The sequence below is a fragment of the Desmodus rotundus genome, unplaced genomic scaffold, assembly GCF_022682495.2.
Source record: "Desmodus rotundus isolate HL8 unplaced genomic scaffold, HLdesRot8A.1 manual_scaffold_192, whole genome shotgun sequence".
Taxonomy (NCBI): domain Eukaryota; kingdom Metazoa; phylum Chordata; class Mammalia; order Chiroptera; family Phyllostomidae; genus Desmodus; species Desmodus rotundus.
In genome coordinates, this window is record NW_026527250.1 from 13,018 (window position 1) to 24,499 (window position 11,482).

The 11,482-nt window shown below is 63.3% G+C and overlaps 1 protein-coding gene across 1 annotated transcript; it reads left to right on the forward strand.

Annotated features, from left to right (window-relative positions):
• Positions 1–3,645: 3,645 nt before the first annotated feature.
• On the forward strand, positions 3,646–5,463 carry LBHD2 (LBH domain containing 2). The gene is made up of 2 exons (XM_024568125.4): positions 3,646–3,743; positions 5,313–5,463. The coding sequence occupies exons 1-2, from the start codon at positions 3,675–3,677 to the stop codon at positions 5,451–5,453; spliced, it is 210 nt and encodes a 69-aa protein (XP_024423893.2). The 5' UTR covers positions 3,646–3,674; the 3' UTR covers positions 5,454–5,463.
• Positions 5,464–11,482: the final 6,019 nt, after the last annotated feature.

Sequence of the window (11,482 nt, forward strand, 5' to 3'; positions counted from 1 at the left end):
GTGGACACGTCTATGCGATGGCGGCTGCTGAAATGATGGTGAACAGATAAGCAGGTCATTGACTGGCAGGAGAAGGGCAGAGGGAGTGGACAGAAAACTGATGACTTGACGGGTACTGAAGGAATGTACAGTGGGTTAGTTGTAGGAAATAGGGGGCGGGTGGCAAGTAAATAGTAGGCTGTGATGGACCCACCCCTGGAGAATGGATAGACAGATTGTGGACGTGTGAGTGCACACACACTGATGAGTGGGTCGTGAGTGGCGGGCAAGCAGGCAGTGGCTGCAAGGCGCGTGAGTGGAGGAATAGACGGTTGCCAGGGGGATGGGCAACAGATCGTGTGCTGTGGGAGTGTCGATGGAAGGTGAGTGGTGAGTATGTAACAGGTGGATTTTGGATGAATAGATGATGATTGCGTGATTAATGGACGAAGGTTAAATGATGCATGGCTATACCTTGGAGAAGGGATGCACGAAACGTGAATGGTGGGTGTGAAGACGGTGGAGCGATGGAAGGTGAATGATGAGTGGACTATGGCAAGGGAGTGGTTGAGTGCGTAGGTGGAGAAAGGCGGATACACGGCAAGCGGACGGTGAACGGGCAGTGAACGAAGACGGGTATTGGATGCGTAGTGAATAATGGATGGGTTATAATGCCCACGGGGACCAGGTGGGCAGTGAGTGCGCTGCCATGCTGGCTGCAGCGTGGGGGCGAATGCTCGCTGCTCTCCCTGTGCTCCGGCCCGAGCACCAGGAGTAATGCTTGGCGTTTAGAGGGCGCTCAGTACATGTTCTAGAATGGATAAATGGGGATGGGTGGCAGATGACACCTGAGTGGGTTCGGGACGAACAGGGCACTGCAGCTGGATGGTGAGAGGGTGCAGAGGGTACTGAGAGGTGGGCAGTGACTGGACAGATGGGGATAAGAAGCGGGTGGCTGGGTGGGTGGTAGACGGCTGATGGGAGGCAGTGGGTGGGTTGTACAGTTCACAAAACTAGGAATGGGGGAAGGACTGTGAGTGGCTGGTGGTGGCTGAATGTAAATGGGTGAACCGTGGCTGATTGGGTGGATGGAGGCTAGTGGACGGGTGGGGGATAAATCTGGACAAATAAACAGCAGGTGGCTGGTAGATTGGCAGTGGACCCCCGGGCGTGCGGGGGATAGACAAGTGAACAGTAGGTGGACGGGCAGTCGTTGAATACTGACGGAAAACTGTGAGACAGTGACTGTGGATGGGTGGGCAGGCGGTGCATTTGCAGAGTGGGGTGACGGCTGGTGGCTGGTGGCTAGGGACGATGTTGGGTGCTGCATGGTCGATGACGCTGCTTGGAGAAATGGGTGCTGGACGGTGGGTTGCAGGTGTTGGAGGGGAGGTGGGTGTTAGAGGCTGACTGGCCGAACCTCGGGAAATCACGCGCGCCAGAGGTTTGGTGCCTTGGCCTCCGATGACCCATGCGAGCATCCAGCTGACGGAGACTGTCCCAGGGCTGTTCCGCTCCTTTTGGGAAGCTGGGTTGGGGGTGAAGGGGCGGAGAGGAGCTGGATGGCCCTCCCCGGCCAGGGTGCACCTTGGCCTTCCCACTTCATTGTCTGCCTTTCCTTGTCCTCGTCACTCCTCCCGTTTGGAGGGTGTCCTCTTTCCATGTATCTCGCCCCTCCCCCAATTCTGTCCCCTGAATTCCAGAACCGAACTTGAGGCTCTGGGTCCCAAGGGACCGTGGTCAGGTTCTGGGGGGGCCGGGGCGGTCTTCTCAAAGAGGCTGAGGCTGGTGCCCTACCTGGGAGCGGAGCCGAGCCGGGAGGAGGGCAGCAAGGAGGGCGTGAATGTGAATGCTGGGCCGGGCTAGGGAGAGCGTGTGGGCGGGGAGCGCGAAGCGGAGTGAGCGTGGGCGAGCCAGGCCAGCAGCGCCCAGCCCAGCGAGGCGGCCCCGGGCGCTAGCATCCTGCGCGCGAGGTGAGTGTGAGTGAGGCGCAAGGAGTCCCCTCCCCATCCAAGCCCCAGCCCACAGCCCCGGTGCACCCGGGGGGGGGGGGGGGGGGCGGGGGGCCAGGCGCCGCGCGAGTGGAAGGGGAGGAAGGAGAGCAATTGACGGGGGTTTGAGTAGGAGCTCCTGGGGAAGGGGCAGGCGCGGGGACCACGGGGAGCCCTGGGCTGCTGGGCGCCAGGCTTTAGGCGCGAGTGGCGCTAATAACTGGCCTTACACACCTGGGAGTCGCCTGAGGTGTGGGTGGTGGGAGCCTTCCTTGGGCCGGTGACCCCGCTGGCGCTGGAGCCCGCCGTGGGGCGGGGAGGCAGCCTTAGGCACTCGCTCTGCGCCTGCCGGCCCCTGGCTCCGTCCCAGGTGACAGCTCTACCACCTGTGCCTGTCATCACTCCTCTCCCCTTATCTTTACCTTTCTGGGCCTGCCGCTTCTCTCCAGCTGGGTCATCTCGGCTTTGTCTGTGGCCAGAGGTGCCCTGCCTCTTCTCTGTCTCTCTGCCACATCTGTCGGGCCTCTGTCCCCGCTGCCCTGGGCTCTAGCAGAGGTCCGGGCTCCTGGGATGAGATCCCAGCAGGGGCTCATTGGAGGGACAGACCTGGGAGCAGTGGGCGGGGGTGCTCTGGGATGGGGTGGAGGCTCGGTGGGTGTGGCTTGGCTGCCCTCTGCCCCAGATGCCCAGCGCAGCCCGTTCCCCCTCTCCTCCCCTGGGTCTCAGTGGGGACTGAGTTGACCCGAGTTGGGTGTTTGGTGAAAGGAACCTCACTTCCCAGAATAGCACCTCCCCCCTTTGCTGGGTGCCCACAGGACGCCCCCCACAGCCAGCAGGGTGTCACAGGCACTTCACCCTGCTGGCCACCGAGAGCCTGTCACTGTGTGCCCTCTGCCCAGTTCGCCCCCTCCCCCCCAGCACTCCTGCCCTTGCCTGAGGCCTGGCTCCCTCCAGGTCAATGCCAAAGGGAGGTGTCTGCCTGCCAGAGCCCACCCCCACTTCTGCCTCTGGTGGAGTGTCTGAGGCTGGGTTGCCTCTTTCCGGAGCTCCTGCTGTGCCGTCTCTGGTCTCATTGGGCCCCTCGCCCTGGGCTGGGCCTGAGTGAGCCTGTGAGCAGGGCCAAGGCAGGCAGGGTTTCCCTCCAGCTGTGGGTTGAGGGCCCAACTCTGGGTGTGTGGGGGGTGTCTGCTCTGGGGGGGAGTGGGGAGATGGGCACCTTTGCCTCTGGCTCTCTTGAACCTGGCACCTGTGGCTCCCAGCCTCAGAAACCCATTTGGGTGCCTCCTGTCTCCACATCACCCCCCAACCCCACCGCTGTTTCCTGACCCAAAACATCGCTCCTCCTCACGGGCCTGGCTGTCTCTTGCACATCCCCTGGGCCTCAGACCAGCTGACTTTCCTCTGGGAAGCCTTGGTGGGTCATAAGGCTGGGTCAGCCTCACCCCCTCGTGGCCCTGCCCTCTGCCCCTTGTGTGGCAGGCTGGTGCCCATCCAGTGCCCCTCTGGTGGTAGGCTGGGGCAGGGGTTAGCAGTGACAGAGGTCCAGCTGGGCTGTGGGCGCTGGGCCCAGGCTGGTGTGGGGAGGTGGCTGGAGCACGGCGAGGCTTCCGGGAGGAGGGTGGGATCCAGCTTCTGGCCCTCGCAGGCCTCTGTCTGCACGTGGGTCTGCCTGCTGTCCTCCTGCAGCCCCAGGGCGGCGGCGGCATGAATGGCCCCCAGCCCGCCGTGCCAGAGCCAAGCCCAGCTGAAGAGGCCGGAGGCCGAGCAGCAAAGGTATGTACTTGGGGCCCCGGGGTGCCGGTCCTCAGCCTTGAGGGACAGCAGACAGCCAGCCTCCAGTCCCGGCCCGTGACTTGGGGCTTGCCTCAGTTCACCCACCAGCGTTGGGGTGGCCTTTGCTCTTACATAGGGTCCGATGGGGAGAGTGACCGACAGCTGAGCGGCCCTGGCTTACTCAGCACCCCGTCCAGGCCTCAGGGGCCCCGGAGCTTGAGCCCCGGGCAGTTTTCTCTCTGCTGGGTGAAGCAATGCCAGAGGCCCCTGCCCTCGGCTCTAGGGTTTTTTTGGAGGAGGGTGTTGTTGCAGCTAAAAGTGAGCTCACGGAGCACAGTCGTAACATGCTGAGTTCTCATTGTGGGCATCGTGGGGGGTGCTGGGCAGTGTGGCACCGAGGTCGGTCTGCAGGCTGGGGTTGCGGACACAGCCTCCCTGGCAGGGCAGGCGGGGAAGAGGGACCCCAGGCCTTGGAACTCCGCCAGCCTGGGCCTCCTTCTGGGCAAAATGACACCCCTGGTTGGGGGCCGGCAGGGCTTCCTGGAGGAGGCAGGAAGGAGAATGGCGGGTGTGGAGGGTTTCTGGAGCAGGGGGGACGTAGCCCCTGGACACAAGTGCCAGCAGGAAAACCCAGGATGCTTGGGTTGCTGCGGTCACTGGGGCATGGCTGGGGTCCCTGCTCTGCTCTTCCTCTGATTCCACAGACGGCTCAGCACAGCCACACCTGTTCTCACACCTCAAGATCCCCTGGGGCACTAGGTTAAAACACCGAGAGTTAAAACGCCCAGAGTCTGGGTGGGGGCCCAGGAACTTGCATTTGAGCACGTGTTTGGGTGGCTCTGCTGTGGTGCAAGGAAGTTTAGCAAAGCCCTGCCCGGGGCGCCTGAGCGTCCCCAAGGCCCTCGAGCAGTTGGAGAAAGGTGGACATGTACCCACCAGATGCCCTGCTAGGTGGAAGGGGGGGTGGGAGCTCCTGGAAGGGACCCACCTGAGCAGGGGTGTGGAGGTGGGGCCTGCAGGCCAGTCTGGGTAGTGGGGGAGGGGAGGGCTGGCCAGGGAACAGCACCGGAGACGCCACCTTGGAAGGCCTTGAATGGGAGGCAGAGATGCTGAGGGCACAGGAGGGCTGGGGAGGTGCCCCCACACTCCTGGGGGCACTGAACAAGGAGCCCAGAGTGCTGCTCAGGTAGCCATGGCAACAGTCTCCCAGCTCCCCTGAGCAGGGAAGAGGCAGAAGGCCCAGCAGGGAAGACCCCTAGTAGGGGTCTGTGCAGGAATGGGAGGCAGCTGGGGGCTGCGCAGAAGCCCTGGGCTCACTCACTGTGTGGCCTTGACCTCTGCAGCCTCAGGCTCCTGTCTGGGGAACGGGCCTAAGGGATTAGCCCAAGTGGGTGCTGTGGTGCCTCAGTGAGAGCTGTGACCCCAACTGCCAAGTGCCCCAGCCCCAGGGGTGGGGTAGAGGAGGGGCACAGCCTGTGGGGGGGTGTGTGAGGGCCCCAGGACAGGCGTGGGAGGGAGCAGGGAGCCCAGGGCTCCCACTGTCTTGACGCCTGCCCACCCTGCCTGCAGGCTGCCGTGGGTGCCCCGGAGAAGGGCCCTCAGCTGGGCCCGCGGCTGCCGTCCATCGTCGTGGAGCCCAGCGAGGGTGGAGCTGTGGAGAGTGGGGAGCTGCGCTGGCCCCCAGAGGGTGCCCAGAGGGGTTACCCCTAGATCCAGGACACTGCTGGTGAGTGAGGGCTGCCTGGGGGCCCACGGGAGGGGTCAGAAGCAGGGCCTCCTTCCTGCCCACTCCTGTACGCGGGGCCCTCCACCCCACAGCCTGCTCAGTCCCATGGCCCACTAGGCCTCTGCTTAGCTGCCTAGACACTGCCTGGCCTGCTGCCACCCCTCTCTCACCTGCACCCAAGTTCCCTGCATCCACCGCTGGGCCCGGGGCTCAGAGGAGGCCGCAGTGAGTATCTGCTGGATGAGAGGCTGCACACCTTACCCCTCATCGTCCTGTCTGCCTCCTCCCTCCCTGCCTCGGGTGCTGTCCACCAGGGATTGGAAGGAGTGAGGGTAGGGGCGCTGAGCAGGCCCAGTCCCAGTGCCTGAGAGGGGCAGATGTGCCAGGCTGCAGTCCTGCCCACAGGCACCCTGGTGGGAAGCCCCAGGGCTGCTGAGACTAGGAAAGCTTCCTGGAGGAGGCCATGTGCAGCTGGGAGTCAGGGCCAGATGGTGGGCGGGCCCACGGGGACCTCGGCAGGTCACAAGAGGGGGAGTCTGTCCCCCAGTGAGAAAATGAATTTGGCCTCCGCTGGGGTTGCTTACTGCCCTGCCTTCCCTCTCCCCCTCCTCAGATGTCACCTTGCCCCCCGCCCAACCCCTGCTCCCCACAGCAGCCCTTACTGGTCAGCCACCCCCTGAAGTTTGGGCCCAGAAGCGGCCTGTCCACACCACAGCCCTCTCATCGCCCCAAAGCCCCTGCACCTGCTGTCAGGCTCCCCTCAAAACAGCAGGGAAGCCCCTTGGGTGGGTAGGACTTGGGTTCTGGGGTGTCCCCGGTCTGCCCTGGCCTCCTCCGGTATGCCACCCCTTGTTCTGGCGTCAGGGGAGAGGCTGCCCTTGCTCCCAGAGCCTGGCCCGGTCCTTCCTCCCCGGACCCAGAGGTGCGCACCCAGCACCCCTCCTTCGCCATGGGGACCAGTGGCTGCCCCACCCCGCACGCTTCCCTGCAAACCTGTCAGGAGCGCAGCCCCGCTGACACGGGGTCTTGTGTCTGCCAGGGGCACGAGGGGACTCCACTCCAGACGCTGACGCTGGCAGCCGGCAGGCCAGCTCCGAGAACCAGGCCCTGACGGCCCAGTAACAGGACAGGGACGCCGCCAGGCTCTGCCATCCCTGCCAACCCTTCCATTGCTCTGACAGCAGAGAGGGCTGCATCCAAGGTGCCAGGCTGGTGCGCAGAGAACAGAGCTGGGCCACTACCTCTGGCCTCACCAAGTCAGGCCAGGCCCACAGCCCTGCCCTCTCCTGTCCACAGTCAGGGTCCCCATCAGGATCCCACCCCTCCTTGTTCTGTGGTTTGAAGTGGAAATAAAGGTTTTTCCTGGTGGTGGGCGCTCGAGGGGCTGAGGACAATTTTGGTTCTGCCAGTGGCCTTCTAGGCAAGAGTTTCGGCTTGGAGTCCGGGCTGCCCAGGCCAGGTGCTGCATGAGAGACCACATGGGAGTTCTGTGTGCGGGTGGAGCTCAGGGCGGCTGGTGGGGCTCTCCAGAGGCCTGCCTAGGGCCCTCTGCTCACCTCTGCCTCAGCAGCCCCAGGCAGGACCAGAGTCCTCCAGGTCCCCTCCCCACCCTTCCTCGGGCCTGCAGCCCTGGCTGGGCCCTGAAGGTAGGGGTCTTTGCTGTCACCCCCTTCACTCCAGGTACGTGGGGTGTAGGGGTGGTACAGAGGGTGAGGGGCCTATGACAGGCCGGATCACACCCAATCGTACAGAAGTCCCATTTTACAGTGGAGGTAACTGAGGGGTGAAGGGTGGTGCCCAAGGCTATAATGGGATTCCTGAGGTTGGGAGGCCTCCAAGCTAGACACAGATCCCACCTGGGAAATTAGGTGGCACCTCCTCCTGCGCCACATGAAGGTCCTGTCTCTCCACGGGGTCCAGCAGCACTGTCTCTCGGCTCTGTTGCATTGCAGGAGGACAGGGAAGCCCAGCTGGCTGGTCGGGCTGGCATGGGGGACAGAAACCTGGTCACTGCCTGGGCCCACTCCGCTGGTGCACCACCCTCTCTCCCATCTTCCCAACCTGGCTCCCTGTCTGCAGCAAGCCTGGCCACCAGGCCTGAGGGAGCTCAGGGGGCAGTGAGACATAAATGTCAGCTCAACCAAGTACGTAGGACCAGGCCAGGCGGAGCAGGGCCCGGTGGGCATTCACAGGAGAGAGAGAGACGCGGGCCCTTCCATTCCTTCCTGCAGGCCTTGCTAGCCTCCAGGGTGAATCAGGCACCTTCACCAATCCGCCTTCCTTCTACAAATAGCCCCTCCCCCAGATGCAGCAGAGGTGGGAGGCTGAAGTGCCAAAGTTTGCCTGACCATCTGGGGTCCTGCTTGAGTTTTAGCCTCTTGACCCCATGGGCCCCTGCACAGGCCCCGGACATCTCGGAGGGCCTTCCCCTGGTCTGCACTGTGGGAGAGGTACTCAGCTGTCCTCTTTCAGCCCTTCCTGTCTGGTCTCCCAGGGGTGGGAAAGGGGTAGACACTGCACAGGAAGTGTGGCCAGGACTTTCTGACACTTGGAACGCAGAGCAAGGGGCCTGAGCAAGGAGGCGACTTCCTGTTCCTGGTGAGGACCACCGGTGGGCAATGGTGCCATGTACAGAGATTGCATCCTCACCCTCCCCGGCAGAGTCATGCCCATCGGAACGTGACCTTCTCAACGGAGCGCAACTGACAGAGCTGGGCTCAGAGTCCCCGGTGTGCCCGAGACCCAAGCGTGGTGGCGCCCGCAGGGCCACGCTGGAGTACGCCATGTAATAACCCAGCAGGTCTTCGGTGGAGGCGACCTATAATCAGGGGGTGCGGGGTGAGCTGGGGGCAGGGGTCAGACCCAGGGAGGCAGCCCAGGGGAGGTGGGCAGAGCACCCCAGCCCTGCCATGGGCTCCGCAGGTCAGCTCAGGAGCCCACAGCCGGATGGACCCCAGCCCAACCAGAGTCCGAGTCCACTGTCCTGGAGGGGAGGGCTGGTGCCAGAGACAGACACCCTGCCCGTGATTAAGCCCTGGCTCTCCCCCGTCACAGCTCAATGGGATTCCGAGGTGGGTCATCTCGTCTTTGGAGAGACTGAGGCTCAGACAGGGGCCCAGGCCCACAGCCAGTCAGGGGCAGAGGTCAGGGCCCAGGCCTCCTGCTCTCAGATGCATCTCTGGCCCGAGCCAGCAGCGCTGCTGGTGGAACCTGCCGCCTCTGGCCTCTGCATTCGGGGGAGGCAGCCTGGCTTCCCAGGAGCTCTGAGGACACAGGCAGGCATCTGGGGGAGGGTCCCTGTCCTGCCCTGGGAGCCAGGTCTTCCCCTGAGGTGAACCCATTAATCCCAACAGCAGCCCCGTCTCATGCAGGAATAGACTGGGGCGCTCACGAGGCTGTGCAATTCTGGGCAGGGGTGCCTCCGGTCCTCCTTCCCCTGGCCTGCCCGCCCAGCCCTGGCCTGAGGCGCCTCTTAGACGGCCAGGGGCCTTTCCAGAGGGGCTGTACTCAGGATGCTGGGGAAACAGCATGGAAGTAGAATAAAAGAAACACTACAGCCTCCTGCTGGGAAGTGGGAGCAGGCCTCGGCAGACGTGGGGCTCAGCTTGGACTTGGGGAGAAGTCCAGGACAACCCCAGGCCCTGGGCACCACCAGCTTTTCAGGGACCTGCCTCTTGAGTGGAGGTGACCCACCGTGGGAGGTCCTGGGACCTGCCCTGTGAGCTGGGGAACAGGACAGTGAGACTGAGGGATCCCCAGCGTCCCCAGGGCCAGTCCCCATGGGATGACCCTGGCCTCAGATGCAGAAAACTGGGCTGAAGGCCTGGTCTCGGTCCAGCCAGCCGGGTGGCCGTGAGCAGATCCCTGTGTCTCTCTGAGTTGGTGTGCCAGTGCCACTCGGTGGAGACCATCTACCCCGCGGGGCTCCCAGCAGGACAGAGTTGCCTCGGCACCCCACTGAACAGCCCCGGGAGCTCCTCATGGGATGGGCCCTCTGTGCCTTGAATCATACCTGCCCCTCCCATCTGTCAGTGTCTGCCAGTTAGAGGTGTGTGAGGTGGGAGGCCAGTGGGCAGGCCAGCTGAGTGGGGGGAAAACCCACCCAAACAACTGGGTGTCCCATGGGCTTGAGCTGGGACTCTTATCACCCCAGTTCACAGGGGGGACCCCAGGGCTCACGGAGCTAATGGCTCAAGTGGCGCACCAGAGGGCTTCCTGGAAGAGGGAGGGCTACCTGGAGGAGGAGCTGGCATCTCTGGGCCCAGCTCGGCCCATCTGCTGATGGCAGTGAGGGGCTACAGCATCTCAGGTGCCTTCCGATCTGTTATGAGGTGGGTTTTGCTCCCTGAAAAGTCGTATGTTGAAGTCCTAACCCCCAGTGACTCCGAACGTGACTGTGTTTGGAGACAGGACCTCGAAGCTCAAGTTAAAGTAAGGCCAGCAGGGTGGATCCTGGTCCAGTCTGCCAGGGTCCTTATAGGAAGAGGAGATGAGGAACCAGACACACATAGCAGGAAGTCCGTGTGAGGACACAGCGAGAAGACGGCCACCTCCCAGCCAAGGAGAGAAGCCTCAGGAGAAACCGCCCCGCGCACACCTGGGTCTCCGGCCTCCAGCATGCAGGGCGCTGAGAATGTGGTCCGAGCAGCCCAGCCTGCTGTTCTGTGTTCGGGAGCCTTCAGACAAGCTCGTCCCTGTTCTCCCAGCATCCTGCCAGGGCACCTCTCTCGCCTTGTCCCCCACCCCCCTCACCTCGTGGCTCCATCCCAGGTGGGACAGGCCTGGATCTGTCCTCCTCGGATTTTCCCTAAGCTTTTTCCTGGAACGCTGGCAGCGGAATCCCCCCACAACCTTGTGGGGCCTGCCTCTTCTGGGAAATCTCAGCGACCCCACAAAATTCTCCGACCTGATCCCTGGGGGAGGAGGGGCAGCGCTCCCAGCTCAGGCCCCCCCACCTTTGCTCACATGCTGACCCATGCCCAGAGAGCCACCCCTTCTCAGCCCCGAGGGTAGACCTGTCAGCCCATTAGGGCCTCCCTTTCTTTCAGCGGTGGCAGGGGGCTGTTCCTTTGCTGTCACTGTGTCCCCACCCCCTCACCCCCACCAACAAGGTCCCATTCCTGCCCTCCTGGCCCCCAGTGACAGGAAGGGACTCTCAGGAAGAGCTTGGCAGACAGGCCTGGAGCTGGCACCTCTGTCCTGGAGGGAGGGGTCCTTCCAGGCTTGGCAGTTGTGGGCTGGGTGGCCCCCAGGCTGGCCTGGATCTGAGCACCGGAGGAGTTGGCAGTCACTGCAGTCCCCAGCAGCGGCCACCGCCTGTCTGCCTGCCCTGTTCACGCTCCCTGAACCTCAGCCTGGGCCCTGGGCAGCCAGGACTCAAAGGTTGGACAGATTGCCTCTGGAATAGAAGGGGGTGGGAACATTTCTGAAAGTGAAAGTATGGGGTCGGTTGGGGGGTGGGGCTGGGGGTGGGGCTGGTGGGCCAAGGCAGGCACTGGCCGCAGCTGGGAAGTCCCAGCTGTTGGTCACTCTCTCTGGCTGCTCCAGAGGCCTCACTGCCTGGGCCGGCTCTGAGGGCCCCGCTCGGTGGTCTGTCCTGGTGGCCCTGTTCTGCCAAGGCATAGTGTCTACATCCTCAGCAGGTACGTTCCATGCAGGTGGAGCAGGAGGGCCCCGGGGGTGCTGTGGCCAGTGGGCGGGGACTCAAGGGACTGTGGACGATTCCAGTTCTACTAGTGGCCTTCCGGGCCAAGGGCCTCAGCTCAGAGTCCAGGCCAGAGTGCCAGCTAATCACAGTGGACACGCACACACATGCAGGAAGCAGACAGGCAAGCAGCCGGGGGTGGGAAGACATGCCTGCAGGCACAGGCAGCCACAGGGACTCAACGGGAGAAACTCTCACACACCTTCTGAGGCTCATACATTCTAGACCAGAGGCACCCAAGGAAACACACTTAGACCAGCACACAGGGGCAGAGCCCATTCACACAAAAGTGAAGACACACCCAAAGGC

Coding starts and splice junctions, on each gene's coding strand:
- LBHD2 (XM_024568125.4), top strand. CDS start 3,675: ATGAATGGCCCCCAGCCCGCCGTGCCAGAGCCAAGCCCAGCTGAAGAG. Junction 3,744..5,312: donor CCGGAGGCCGAGCAGCAAAG/GTATGTACTTGG, acceptor CCCTGCCTGCAG/GCTGCCGTGGGTGCCCCGGA.